This window comes from Salarias fasciatus, chromosome 4 (assembly GCF_902148845.1).
Source record: "Salarias fasciatus chromosome 4, fSalaFa1.1, whole genome shotgun sequence".
Classification (NCBI taxonomy): Eukaryota; Metazoa; Chordata; class Actinopteri; order Blenniiformes; family Blenniidae; genus Salarias; species Salarias fasciatus.
This window is the reverse complement of record NC_043748.1, coordinates 14,704,432-14,719,470: the sequence shown is the minus strand read 5'-3', so window position 1 is coordinate 14,719,470 and position 15,039 is coordinate 14,704,432. Positions and strand designations below refer to the sequence as shown.

The 15,039-nt window shown below is 43.6% G+C and overlaps 1 protein-coding gene across 2 annotated transcripts in view; it reads right to left on the bottom strand.

Moving 5' to 3' along the window:
* Positions 1 to 15,039, bottom strand: part of cpt1a2b (carnitine palmitoyltransferase 1A2b) — a 39,204-nt gene that overhangs the window by 13,713 nt on the left and 10,452 nt on the right. For both annotated transcript variants that reach the window (XM_030088702.1, XM_030088703.1), the window contains exons 9-13: positions 12,618 to 12,705; positions 11,864 to 12,059; positions 9,360 to 9,548; positions 5,842 to 5,947; positions 3,557 to 3,673 (exon numbers count right to left, since the gene is read on the bottom strand). In XM_030088702.1, the coding sequence (XP_029944562.1) occupies positions 3,557 to 3,673; positions 5,842 to 5,947; positions 9,360 to 9,548; positions 11,864 to 12,059; positions 12,618 to 12,705 (696 nt within the window). The remainder of the gene's footprint in view (positions 1 to 3,556; positions 3,674 to 5,841; positions 5,948 to 9,359; positions 9,549 to 11,863; positions 12,060 to 12,617; positions 12,706 to 15,039) is intronic.

The window sequence follows — 15,039 nt, the reverse complement described above, 5'->3', positions numbered from 1 at the left end:
CAAATAAATGGTGTATCTACATTTACATTGTGCTTTTTAAACTGCATTATCACCACTCACACACAAGCAGAGGCGTCTGCCATGCAAGGTGCTCAATCCATCCACTGGGAGCAGTTATAGGCCGTAAGGTGAAAGCCGTATCGACATATGGGGCACTGCAATCTTTTTACCCATTTAAAAAGATGCATTGATTCTGAGAAAGATGCTAAAAGTTCTCTGTTTGTAGTCCTGCAGTTTAAAAAAAAAAAAAAAAAAAAACATTGTTTGAAGTTGGTACTATTTACTTTACTGGTGTAGTTATATTGTTGTCATGCGTGCTGCGGTTCGAGTCATGTGTAACCTGATGGTCCAATAGGAGGGCACAAAATATTCAAAGATGGCTGCGACCAGGCTGCGATCTTCCAGCAGCTCAGAGGGCATAAACACAAAGAAAACTTTTAAAAAGTCAGCAAAAATATGCTATATGCACCTGATATCTGAGAAATAAAGAACAAATACAGAATTTTTCAGCAACACGATGGGAAACATTGAGAAACTGCGCCAAAGGGTTTGTTTGATTCTATCTTTATCCTTTGGAGAGACAAGAACCTCTATTTTCTGCGAGGCCGAATTGTGCATTTTATTCATCTGAAAAACATTTTTTTGTTGTTTATGCCTGAAGAAGGCATAAACACACAAGGTCGCAATGTCGCACGTAAAAAGACGCTTTTAAGGATGTTTTCATTTTTCTCATTTAGCGCTTTCTTTTTGTTTTCTTTCTTTTGCCAGCCTTTTTTATTTTTGCCAATTCGGCCCAGGTGATGTGGGAGGAAAGTGAGGGGTGAACTGTGTGGTTCACCAAGACAGGCGCTGCAGTCGTGCGCGCTTCCAAGACGCTCAGCAGGAGAGCGTTAGAAACATCCCGGGCCGCCGGGGAGGGTCCGGTGGGGAGCGCGGGGGAGAGAGCTTCATCCTGGGAAGGACCGGCTGGGGGCGGGATGATCATGACAGAGTTTGCGTTCAGCACTTATTGGGACTCATACCTTCTCAGGCTGTAACTCTACTAGTGCTTTTCATGGCAAGTGGGAAAAAAAAAAAAAAAAAAAAGACACTTTCTGTAGCTTGAGAGAACGCAGAACACCTCACTGCATTTTCAAATCTGGGCTAACACTGACCTGGATGACTAAAAATCCTGCTCCTCGACAGTGTTGCCAGGTGTACAATAATTATCGTATTTGTACGATAATTTTGCCCTCTGTACGATGTACGATCAATAATCCCAAAAAAGGCCAAATATACGATAATTTGACCATTCCGTGAAAGTGTGGTTGTAATTGGTTGTAATCAGCCTGTCGCAACTGTCTGTCGGATTTTTTTTGTGAACCCTGAAGGCATCTTTTTCCATGTGACAAGTTTCAAGCCAATCCTGCTTTTCTAAATGTGAGCTGGCCTCAGAACAACGGTAATGATTGGCTGAATTGTCCGCTGCGCTGCCCCATGAGTGAGGAAAGGAAAAAAAAAAAAAAAAAAAAAACGGAGCTGGTCCACGGACAGCTGAAAAGCGCAGCTTCTCTGGCTCTGCAGCAGTCTTCATCGGGCTCAAACAAGTTTGTTTATGAACATCGAACGGTGTTTATATGTGTTTGCATTTCATAGCCTCCTGTACGTCCAGTTGCCTTGTTCTATATGTTCTTTTTTTCTGCACCAAAATTACTAGATCGCTCAACAGATTGATTTGGTCCCAAGCTGTGCTTTGTATAGTTTGAAAATTGAGTAAAGGGACATTATGTGAAAATCAGCTTATTTTGCTTGCTTGCCTAAAACGGATTCATGCCTCTGGTATTGTATACAGAGGGATATTTTGCCCCAAAATTATTTGATATAACACAGCAGAGTCAGATTACAACATTTGAACACAACCAGTACTTTATACCACTTGAAAAATGAGTAAAGACATTACAATGTCAAAATCAGCTTATTTTGCTTGACAAAAACTGATTCCGCGGACCGGAAATCACTCTCTGGAAAAATCAAGTTTTTGCGCGACACAGGCACTTTTAACTTTGCATAAGTGTAGTTTTTGTTTATTTTATGAACTGTTTTCATTTTGAGGACAGACAATGTTGTTTCACTGAAAATGAAATTTCAATACGTGAAGCCAGATATTTATTTCCTTGTCAGTTATCATGAATACTACCGTATTTACCTTTTAAACCTGGTGCTATGTATATTTCCTGACATTAGGTGGCCTCCAGGCCTCATAATTTGGCTCATTAGTTCCCACCCGTCATTGTTTATGGGGGACACATTCACCTAACGCAACTGTGGGGCTGCTGATGAATCCATTCAGAGACATTCTTTGATCCATTCCATATTGACGCAAAGCCGTGAGTGCCTGTTAGACACTATTCAACACTAGAGTGACTACAGCGCATCAACAGACTTGTTTAGTTTTGATTATGATGGGTGTACGATAATTTTCCTCAAAATACGATAATTTTATGTCTCTGGTACGATAATCCTACATTTCCCACCTGGCAACACTGCTCCTCGAAGTGTGAATGCATGAATGTCAATTTGTGAGAGATTTTGTGCTGCTAGAGTGGATGTAGATCAATAAGACAAGTGAATTTAGCACCAAAGAATTTCCGTTTTTTTCAATTTATATTTATTTTTCAGATATATGGCTTCTGACCGAAAAAAAAAACAAAAAAAAAACTGCAGCATGTATTGCGGAGAACTTTTAACCTAAAGTCTGTAAGGGGAAATTTCACCTTTTGGCCTATTAGGGGTTCAGTGTCTTGCTCGAGGACACTTCGGCACATGGACAGGGGGAGATGGAGAATCGAACCAACAACATCCAGATTGTGAGCTGATTAATTAATTATTAATCGATGTGCCAAAAATATGCCACTTATCCATTCCACTGTTTCCTCTGCGTTCATTTAGGAGCGGCGGGTCGCCACCTCTAAATTCCAGCTGCTGCTGCGTCACATTTATTATTTACTATTTATGTAAAATGATTTAGAAGCATACTATGCAGTTTTTGTGAATTGAATAGCCCTGAGTAGCTGAGGACAGTAGATACTAAAGGCTGCTACTAGAGAAGGAAACTGCTGATGGTTGCAGTTAAAAATGCATTTTTCCTAAATAAATGCTGCAACATCGGAAGTCATGATGCTATCAAGTGTGGAGAAAAAAAAAAAAAAGCATTTTGTCTTTTTTAGAAAAAGGCTTCCATGTATTTTATCAGATGAAGAACTTTGCAGCGAACCACAATGAAACGGTCTCGGGTATATGAAGAAGATGGACCTGAGAGCTGAGAAAGTCAAACATTCATCAGTTGCGCTCATGACCAAAACATTTCCACTGGGACGGTCTCCAACACTTGATTGTGGTGCAGCGTAGGCAGACCACCATTATCTGACGTGGAAACGTGTTGCTACTTGCACAGTGGAAACGCTTCAGGTGTGCTCCGCTCAGCAATACCAACCACCACATTCCTGAGGGCTGACTGGAAACTATTACAGAAGCAGTGAGTGACAGGAGCACATGCTGCTGCAGGGTGTGCTTTTACCTCTGAGGGGATCTCCCAGGACAGCCTCTGAGGGTGTGGGAGCGAGCGCTCCACTTCGCCTTTGCAGTGACCGTCCTCGGTGTAGCCCAGCTGGAAGGCGTCGGTGGCCAAAGTGTACTGAGGAAAAACACGGCGTCCATCCAGTTCATTTACAAACATCACAACTGATTTTGCAACTTCCTGTTTTTAACAAAATGATGTCTTTTAAACAAATTCTGTATTTCAAACAGGGCGCAGTCTGAAAATGGACACGTTATAATCCGCACATTCACTACGCTGTGAAATATTAATGCAAAATTACCAGATTGAGTTGTTTATGCGAAGATTGCTAAGACGGAACTACTTAGTAAACATGGCATCTGGGCGTAGTGATTTCAAAAGAAAAAGTAGTTCCCAGTATTTGCTTCAGTGTCGAAACACTACAATATTATTTGTTGGTGTTCCACAGCGTAGTGAATGTGCGGATTATAACGTGTCCACCAAAGTGTTTTGGGGTTGTTGGATTGTGTATTTGATGAGTTTGACAAGGGGGAACAAAAATACCGTCCACCTCCATTGTGTCCGTCCCGAAAACCTTCCCCGACTCACCTCTGAATAAACAACAGCTCGCCCTCACAAAAAAAGTAAGTATGCTGTTCGAAATGACTAAGGAATTGCGCCAAATGGGCCAATTTGCCAAAATGTTGAAGTATCGCTTTAATGCAACATAGAAAGCCCATACATAGCAGTGGGGAAAATCAGTGTACCATGGTCAAGGCCACATATAGAGGTCAATAACAGCTCAATGTCATCTTGAATGATGAGGAAAATAGTGCTAATATAATCATTAAGTTCAAGAAGATTTCTCAGCCATAAGTGTTGTTTCTGCTTTCAAAACAGTGTTTCCTCTGGAATTCGTACAGTTTCCCTAGTGATTTGGTTGGCCGGATTGGAGCCTCTTGCAGGCTGGTTTTGGCCCACTGGCCTTATGTTTGATACCACTGGCTTTGGTGACACAAACAGTTAAAGAATTTGAAAAACATTTAAAAACGAACACCAAGGTTTCTGGTGTTTCAGGTTGGAGTGCTGAAAAGAGTATTTAATTTTTGTTTTTTAATTTCAAAGGTGCAAGGAATGAATGAATTGAATGAATGAATGAATGAATTGAATGAATGAATGAATGAATTATGCCTTTATTAGTCCCACAAGAGGAAATTTGTACTCCCTTATAGTAAATATTTTATTTATTGCACCTCTAAGCAGACCTGGACGTCCTCTCGTCGTTGTGCACAATTGCTGATCCAGCTAAGAGTTAGAACACTTTTAGTTTAAGACTCACTAACAGCAAACATGAAAAAGTCTGGCAATTAAGCACGCAATGTGATATTTAGCAGCAGATTAACACTGCTCTTGCACAGATCTCACTTCCTGAATAAACCACTGACTGAGCAGCAAATGCCTAACTTAAAGTTAAAGATTGGTCAGTGGGGAAATTCCGACGACCTTTCAAGCAGGAAATGCTTCACCCCCATGGGAGACGATTTTAACTTTTTACTTTCCAGCACGGACCGTCCTCTGGGGTCTGATCTTTTGCGATGAATCTGACAGTTAAAACCCTCAAGCCTCATGCCTGCCACATGCCTGGAAAATTAAACTCACCATCATAATTCAGGCAACCTACAGAATCAGTATCAGCGGTGGATAGCGTGCTGCGTCTGCAAACGACCTCTTCAGAAAAACATGAGTCACTTAACCTTATGTCTTCTTTCCATTGCCCACGAAGCCTCTGCTTATCGTCTTTACATTACACTGTGAATAAAGCTCTCGTGCACCTCTGAGGGGATTAAGTTCCCATTAATTTGCAACAACTTTATACTGGCTGAATTGTAAATGACATATCAGTGACACTGCCTCAGCTCTTCTACTACGACAATGAAAAAAAAATGCACTCAGTAGTCTGAATGATTGGCCCCGGAGCAGCAGCTCCAGCGGAGAATAATAAGATCCCTTGCAGCTGTGGCTATAGCAACAGCAGGACAGTTTACCACTGTTTCCCTCCAACCGTCCTCTTATCAAGCCCCGCTACTTGGCATAAACAAGCCTCACACAGTCACAGTTTCTCTGGAAAACAGCAGACGTCTTAGGCCAAACTCACAAACAGATAAGACCACACAGACGGATCAGAAACACACACACACACACACACACACACACACACACACACACACACACACACACACACACACACACACACACACACACACACACACACACACACACACACACACACACACATGCATACACACCTCCCAAAGGTGAGCCACTGTTGGTGCATCAGCCCACGAGTGCTCGGCATTCAGGCCGCTCTTTCCGTTTTTGTATATCACGATGGAGAAAGATTTATCGAACCACCTGAGAGGAAAGAGAGGAAGGAAAGAGTTAAAAAATAAAAAATACAGAAAAGAGGGGGACAGTAGAGAGAAAACACATTCCGAACATATGGATAAAACACATTGTTATCGGAGCCAAAACTAATATTTTAGATGGAATGTAAATATAGATTTGCTACACAACTACCATTAAAGAAAAAAAAAACGCAGCATAGGGAACAACAAGAATAAAAAAAATTCCACAAAAGCTAAGCCAGACTTCAAGAGGATGGGGGCAAACCCTGAGCAATAATCATGAAATCAGACATTAATTTAAACATTAAAATTACATGTCGTAAACCTGCTTGCCATTATGGGCTGTCGCATTTCTATATATACACACAGACGTGGACAAAATTGTTGGTATCCTTTGTTTAATGAAATTCACGGTGGTCAGAGAAATAACTTGAATCTGACAAATGTAGTAATAAATAAAAATTCTATGAAATTTTATCAATGAAAGTCAGACATTGCTTTTCAACCATGGTTAACAGAGTTATTAAAAAAAAAAGTGAACTCATGAAACAGGCCAGGGCAAAAACGATGGTACCCTCAACTTAATATTTAGTTGCACAACCTTTTGAGGCAATCACTGCAACCAAACGATTCCTGTAACTGTCAATGAGACTTCTGCACCTTTCAGCAGGTTTTCCACTCCTCATGAGCAAACCGCTCCAGTTGCCTCAGGTTGGAAGGATGCCTTTTCCAGACGGCATGTTTCAGCTCCTTCCAAAGATGGCATTTAGGGCAGGGCTCATAGAAGGCCACTTGACAATACTCAAATGTTTACCTCTTAGCCATTTTTGGGTGTTTTTTTTCTGTGTGTTTTGCGTCTTTGTCCTGTTCCCATGACCTGCGACTGAGACCAAGCTTTCCGACACTGGCAGGCACATTTCTCTCTAGAATCCCTTGATAGTCTGGAGATATCGTTGTACCGAGCACAGATTCCAAACACCCTGTGCCAGATGCAGCAAAGCAGCCCCAGAACTTAACAGAGCCTCCTCCATGTTTCACAGTAGGGACAGTGTTCTTTTCTTCATATGCTTCATTTTTCCTTCTGTGAAGTCTTTTGTTACCACTCGTATTATCCCTCTCTTTGATTTGTCGTCAATTTTCCTCCTGCGGCCACGTCCAGGAAGGTTGGCTACAGTCCCGTGAATCTTGAATTTCTGAATAATATGTGGAACTGGAGTCACAGGAACATCAAACTGCTTGGAGATGGTCTGACAGCCTTCACCTTTAAAGCGATACTTCAACATTTTGGCAAATTGGCCCATTTAGCGCAATTATTTAGTCATTTCGAACAGTATACTTACTTTTTTTGTGAGGGCGAGCTGTTGTTTATTCAGAGGTGAGTCGGGGAAGGTTTTCGGGACGGACACAATGGAAGTGGATGGTATTTTTGTTCCCCCTCGTCAAACTCATCAAATACAAAATCCAACAACCCCAAAACACTTTGGTGGGCAAATTATAATCCGCACATTCACTACGCTGTGGAACACCAACAAATAATATTGTAGCGTTACGACACTGAAGCAAATACTGGGAACTACTTTTTCTTTTGAAATCACTACGCCCAGACAAGTAGTTCCGTCTTAGCAATCTTCGCATAAACAACTCAATCTCGTAATTTTGCATTAATACGTCACAGCGTAGTGAATGTGCGGATTATAATTTGCCCACCAAAGTGTTTTGGGGTTGTTATATTGTGTATTTGATGAGTTTGACGAGGGGGAACCAAAATACCATCCACTTCCATTGTGTCCGTCCTGAAAACCTTCCCCGACTCAACTCTGAATAAACAACAGCTCGCCCTCACAAAAAAAGTAAGTATACTGTTCGAAATGACTAATGAATTGCGCTAAACGGGCCAAATTGCCAAAATGTTGAAGTATCGCTTTAAGACGCTTGTCTATAAGTTTCTTTCTAATCTCCTGAGACAACTCTTTCCTTCGCTTCCTCTGGTCCATGCTGAGTGTGGTCCACTTCATGTCACCAAAAAGCACAGTGACTAACCTGTCTATATACGAGCCCACTGATTGTAGACACCTGTGATGCTAATTAGTGGACACACCTTGGATTGACATGTCCCTTTGGTCACATCATTTTCAGTCTTTTCTAGGGGTGCCATCATTTTTGTCCAGGCCTGTTCCTTGAGTTTATTTTTTTTTAATAATTCTGTTAAGCATGGTTGAAAAGCAATGTCTGACTTTCATTGGTTAAATTTTGTCAGATTCAAGCTGTTCCTTTGACCACTGTCAATTTTTGTTTCATGAAACATAAGGTACCAACAATTTTGTCCACGTCCGTATATATTAAAATCTTTTTTTTTTTTTAATTTAATCTTAGTTTATTATATGTATACTTCAACTCAGTTCATTCTATTTTAGCCTGTTTGTTTTTTCTCTATTTATTTATGGTGCTACACTGTGACCTGGTAACTGTGTTTTAAGTGCTTTACATTTTTTTTCCCTCGTTCTGACTCTGGAAACTGTTAAAAGGCTGGTGGCAGAGGACCGGCGGCACTGCGACGACTCATATTGGAGAAGCAAGCTGGAAAAATAAGAGGTCCTGAGCACAGCATCTGTGCTGGCCAAAGAGGAAAATGACTCAACTTTTGCTTTATTCTTTAGGAGATGAAACCGTGCTTTTGTTATATTCTTAATACAAGGAATAAATTCAAGCACAGAGTCAAAGAGAATGTTTAGGTTTTTTTTTTTTAAACAATGCAAGGTTTTGAAATCCTGCAGAGCTGTCACTGCAGGGACATTTTAGGGGAATTCGGCCATCACTTCTGTGGTGACTCAGCTAAAATGTTGCGGCAGCTCCAACAAGTGATGGCTATCAATCAGTGTGATGAGGTCAGTGCCGTTAAAACAACTAGTACTTGTTCCCCGACAGGGATGGAGAGCTGGAGACTCTTCCAGGCTCCATTTAAAATAAAAGTATAAAACACTGCAGCAGCAAATAACAGCAGAATCTTAATGGGCCTTTTCAAGGGAAACTATCAGAAAATGGAAGTTAGATTTAATTAAACAAAAAAAAAAAAAAAAAAACTTGATTGATTCCAGACTGATAGAAAGTGCAAATAATTAGATTATATTAGATTATAGATTGCATCATCAGCTTACTCAGCTTACAGTGCTTGTATTTGGTCTGTTGGGGCTACATCTTTGACTCTGCATTTGGTCATTTCAGCAGGAACTTCCAGTGATTTTCTTTAAACTTTCAGCATGACACTGAAGCAATGGTTCCTACAAATCTGCTGACAAGCTTGAGATCATATAAAGCAGCGAGCCATCTATAAACCTTCATATAACATTTCAGGCATTTCAAGGAGGGCAATCGTCCTGAGTGTCATAAAAAAAAGGAAAATAAAGTGCATCCAATCATACCTGTCGTAACACTTCCCATGGAGAAGAGACTTGGCGTAACGGTCCAAGTTCCCTGCGGGGTCGTCCCCCTTCATGCCCTGCTCTTCATCGTCTAAGGTGACGAAGAAGGCCGCGCGCTCGATGGCATCCAGCGAGCGTTTGTTGACACCGGAGCTGAAGTACTGCTTCCTGATCTGAGCCCATGGAACTCTGGGAGGGGGGGGGGGGGGGCACAGACAGGACAACGCACGTTTATTGTTGAAAAAACACACTTTGGAAAAAAAAATCCATGAGGAATTAAAATAACCATGTCTAAAATGATGAAATGAGTCATAGCTGAAGAAAAATAGCGTGCGGTGAGTGTTTCTGTGCTTCTCAAAGGAGTTAAAACAGCAGGGGGTTCCTTCTGATTGGCTAATTCTGCCTTCAGCCAAGCAAGAATGCACACATTCAAAACATCATTTATTAGTATCATGACGTGGTTACATTTTCACAGGAAATATGCTGGACGACTTTACTCATCCCACAAAAGAACAGACTCTCATCTTCCAGTAACAAGTGTTTTTCACAATGGCAGATGGCTGAAAGACAGATGGGATTAATAAAACTCTCTCCCTTTGAAACAAAGCTAAAACACAGCATGTTGAAAAACTAAGGGAGAAATTAAAAACACAAATTACAAGACGAGCCGATCTGACTTTATTTTAAAGAAATGTTTGTAAGGCTCCATGGTTTCTAAATTGTCTCAATGTCTGTGTCGCCACTTCTATAAATGGAAATTAAAAACAAACTTGCCTCTTGGCACACAACCTCACTGCATTACCTCAGTCCATAAAAAAAAACAAAAAACAAACAAAAAAAAAAAGGATGGGAACTTCCCAATCACAAATACTTTTGTGTTTCAGATGCTTGGATATGATTCTGCTCTCACTCTTTCCTCCTTCCAGCCAAACACTGCTACACACACCGAGCTTCCAGAGCCATGAACAACACACACTCACACCACCTCATTTCCTTCTCAGGTTTGAATATCTTATCAAAAAGCGGCGCCTCACCTAGTGACACTCCTTTGTTTGCTCGTGAGTTCAGATTTTCTACACCACCTCCTCTTTCTCCTATTTTTCCTTTCACTTTCCTGTATTTCACTTTATTTTTTTGTTTGTTTGTTGATTTCCCTTTCAGATTGTGTGCAGAGAAGTCAACAAGAGGGCAAATCTGAAGAGCTGTAGATTCATTTTGTTTAGTATGGAACTGCAGAGATCACCTTTGACCTTTTGTCAGCGATGACTGTGTGTGAGTGTGTGTGAGTGTGTGTGTGTGTGTGTGTGTGTGTGTGTGTGTGTGTGTGTGTGTGTTGTTTCCTCGGTGGGAGCTTGGCGCCATCTGGTGATTATCCTGCAGTTTGTACATGTAACGACCAGCCCTTTTCAAATACTTAAGCTTTTTTGTTTTTGATGAATTGCAAAACTAAACTCTTTGTCCTGTTTTATTCCTTTATTCCTCACATTCTGTTTCTTTGCATGACACATTTAATTGTGTTTTTTTTTCCCAAAGTGTTTTGAGTATCTTCTGGGTTTACAAATAAAGACTGATAGATTAATTAAAATCATATAATGTTGCTTTAAGAGTCACACATTCACATGATAGGCATAAATGTAAACATGAACTATGGGCTATAGATTGATATATAGAAAAAAATGTATCACAATGTATTGGTCTCCAAAGTGCAATGGAGATTATGCTTAAACTCAAAAAATACCAGTAGTCTACAGATTTAGAAAACCTCCCACATGTAAGAAAACATACAAAAATACAGCTGACATTTTCAATCTATTTAACTTTTATCTAGCCAGTGAAGATTTATTGTCATGTGAGACACACTTGCGAAATAATTCAGAATGATCATTTTGTTTGAAGAAAACTGAGTAATCTGGAAAGTTTGGGGGAACTTCTTCAACAAGCTGACCTCGCCGCCTTCCTTCCTTTTCATTCATTCATTTCAGGTACATGTCAGTGAGCTTTTCTCCTCCTCTTTATCTTCTCTGGCCTTCCGGGATGTGAACTCCTGATCCGTGGTTTCTGATCCCAGGGTGCATTATGCTCTTTGGCTGTTGCTCTATCTAATTTCTTTTCTCACTTTATTACGGGAGAGGGTTAGAGTTTGGGGAATATCCATCATCTCCGAATCTGGCTTGGATGAAAGTTTCATTTCCTCTCCACTGTTGTTCAGCTGGGACTTGTTGCTTTGTTTCCTTATTGTATTCACGATTAGTCAATGCCTTGAATGTGAGGCTTTTTAAATATTTGTACCCATCTATTTCTTTTTTTTACTCAATTATGAACAATCAAAGTTTTAATAAAAGTTTTCGAATTCTCAAAATTTAAGTTAAATCCAAATCAGGAGACATTCCGTTTTGGTTTCATTTGTGCAAATTTACAGGTTAGAAGGAGCATTCCAATTCCTCAAATATCCAATAAAAAAACCTCTGCTGAAGGTATAAACGTGACTCTCTGCCTCTTCCTACCTGTCTCCAGCAGTGAGAGCCCCCAGTCGCTCCTCTCCTGGCAGTGGGGGTGAGGGGTCATCCAGGATCCTCTGGATTTGGTATTCGATCTCCCTGGGAGACAGCAGTCGGCCGGCTCGGTACACCCACAGCCGGAAAAAGCGGCCCTTGTTGTACACTGCGACAAACTCACTGTCCTGCCAGTGCTGGAGAACATCTGGGGACGACAAGCGGAACATCTGCTTCATCTGTTCTCGCAAGGTTTGATCAATATGTAGAAATAAAGACGTGTGCAGAGTTTGAGGTCGGGGATGGTGTTAGATCTTTGAAATTCTGCGCAAAGAAAGTTCATTTTAATCATTTGTTTGGCATTGATTAAAAGTGTGTGTGTGTGTGTGTGTGTGTGTGTGTGTGTGTGTGTGTGTGTGTGTGTGTGTGTGTGTGTACTTGTACAGCTATATGTTATGAGGACCTTTTGTGAGGACATTGGGTTTTTAACCTTACCAGTGAGGACAATTTTTGGAAAGTGAGGACATTTTTGCCGGTCCTCACTATTTCACAGACCTTTTTTGGCCTTTTTGAGGGTTCAGACTTGATTTTTCGTTTAGGGTTACAATTGGGTTTAGGTTAGGTTTAGGGCATAGGTTAGGGTTAGGCATTAATTTTTGATGGTTAGGGGCTAGGAAATGCATTATATCAATGAATGTCCTCACAACATATAGCTGTACAAACGTGTGTGTGTGTGTGTGTGTGTGTGTGAGTGTAAGTGTCTTACCAGTCTCAGTTCCAGGTGTGCGCGTTGTGTTGAACATCCTCTCACACTGAGCAGCACACAGAGGGATGACAGTACCTGGAACACGACTCTGTACACAAACACACACCTCATTAGGAGGATATTTTTTCTATAATAAAACTAGACCAAGGATATTATTAAAAATAATAGGCACATTTTTTTTAAAGTGTGACTAGAAAATTCATGAATTGAGTTTTGTCTTCCCCTAGAACTGCCACCTTAACGTGGTGGGGGAGTTTGAGAGCCCGCATGATCCCAGGAGCTATGTTGCCGGGGGGCTTTATGCCCCCTAGTAGGGTCTCCCATGGCAAACAGGTCCTGGGTGACGGGCCAGACTGAGAGCAGTTCAACAGCCCTTATGAGAAGAGAGACAACAAAGGTCGTTACGTCGCCCGGTATGGCGCAGCCGGGGCCCCACCCTGGAGCCAGGCCTGGGGTTGGGGCTCGTAAGCGAGCGCCTGGTGGCCGGGTCTTTGCCCACGGGGCCCGGACGGGCTCAGTTCGAATGGACAACGTGGGCCTGACCTCCGGTGGGCTCACCACCCACCGAGGGAACCGTAGGGGCTGGGTGCAGTGTGGATTGGGTGGCAGCCGACGGCAGGGTGCCCGGCGACCCGATCCCCGGACACAGAGACTGGCTCTAGGGACATGGAATGTCACCTCGTTGGCGGGGAAGGAGCCCAAGCTTGTGAGGGAGGTTGAGAGGTACCGGCTAGATATAGTCGGGCTCACCTCCCCACATATAGCCTGGGCTCTGGAACCCAACCTCTCGAGAAGGGCTGGACTCTCCATTTCTATGGCGTTGCCCGCAGTGAGAGGCGGCGGGCTGGTGTGGGTTTGCTTATAGCCCCACACCTCAGCCGCAATGTGTTGGAGTTCACCCCAGTGAACGAAAGGGTTGCATCCCTGCGCCTTCGGGTCGGGGATAGGTGCCTCACTGTTGTCTCGGCTTACGGGCGGAACAGCAGTGCAGAGTACCCGGCCTTCTTGGAGTCCCTGGGAGGGGTGCTGGACAGTGCTCCGACTGGGGACTCCATTGTTCTACTGGGGGACTTCAACGCTCACGTGGGCAGCAACAGTGAGACCTGGAAGGGGGTGATTGGATCGCACGGCCTCCCCGATCTGAACCTGAGTGGTGTCCTGTTATTGGACTTCTGTGCTAGTCACAGTTTGTCCATAATGAACACCATGTTCGAGCACAGGGGTGTCCATAAGTGCACTTGGCACCAGGACACCCTAGGTCGGAGGTCGATGATCGACTTTGTTGTCGTGTCATCTGACCTCCGGCCGCGTGTCTTGGACACTCGGGTGAAGAGAGGGGCAGAGCTGTCGACCGATCACCTGGTGGTGAGTTGGATTCGCTGGCAGAGGAGGAAACCGGACAGACTTGGCAGACCCAAACGTGTTGTGAGGGTCTGCTGGGAACGTCTGGTGGAACCCTCTGTCAGCATGGCTTTCAACTCCTCCCCAGCTTCTGTCATGTCCCGAGGGAGAGTGGGGACATTGAGTCCGAGTGGACCATGTTCTCCACCTCCATTGTCGAAGCAGCTGCCCGGAGCTGTGGTCGTAAGGTCTCCGGTGCCTGTCGTGGTGGCAACCCCCGAACCCGGTGGTGGACACCGGCGGTTAGGGCTGCCGTCAAGCTGAAGAAGGAGTCCTATCGAGCCTTGCTGGCTCATGGGACTCCCGAAGCAGCTGACAGGTACCGACAGGCCAAGCGAACTGCAGCCCGAGCGGTTGTGGAGGCAAAAACTCGGGTCTGGGAGGAGTTCGGGGAGGCCATGGAGGAGGACTATCGGTCAGCCTCGAAGAAATTCTGGCAAACCGTCCGGCGCCTCAGGAGGGGAAAGCAGGTCTCCGCCAACACTGTTTACAGTGGAGGTGGGGAGCTGCTGACCTCAACTGGAGATATTGTTGGACGGTGGAAGGAATACTTTGAGGACCTTCTCAATCCCGTCGCCACGTCTTCCATAGAGGAAGCAGAGGCTGAGGTCCCAGAGGTGGACTCGTCCATCACCCAAGCTGAAGTCACTGAGGTGGTTGGCAAGCTCCTCAGTGGCAAGGCACCGGGGGTGGACGAGATTCGGCCTGAGTACCTTAAGTCTCTGGATGTGCAGGGACTGTCTTGGTTGACATGTCTCTGCAACATCGCGTGGCGGTCGGGGACAGTGCCTCTGGATTGGCAGACCGGGGTGGTGGTCCCCCTGTTTAAAATGGGGGACCGGAGGGTGTGCTCCAACTATAGGGGGATTACACTCCTCAGCCTCCCCGGGAAAGTCTATTCCAGGGTACTGGAGAGGAGGATCCGACCGATAGTCGAACCTCGGATCCAGGAGGAACAATGCGGTTTTCGTCCTGGTCGTGGAACAGTGGACCAGCTCTATACCCTCCATAGGGTGCTTGA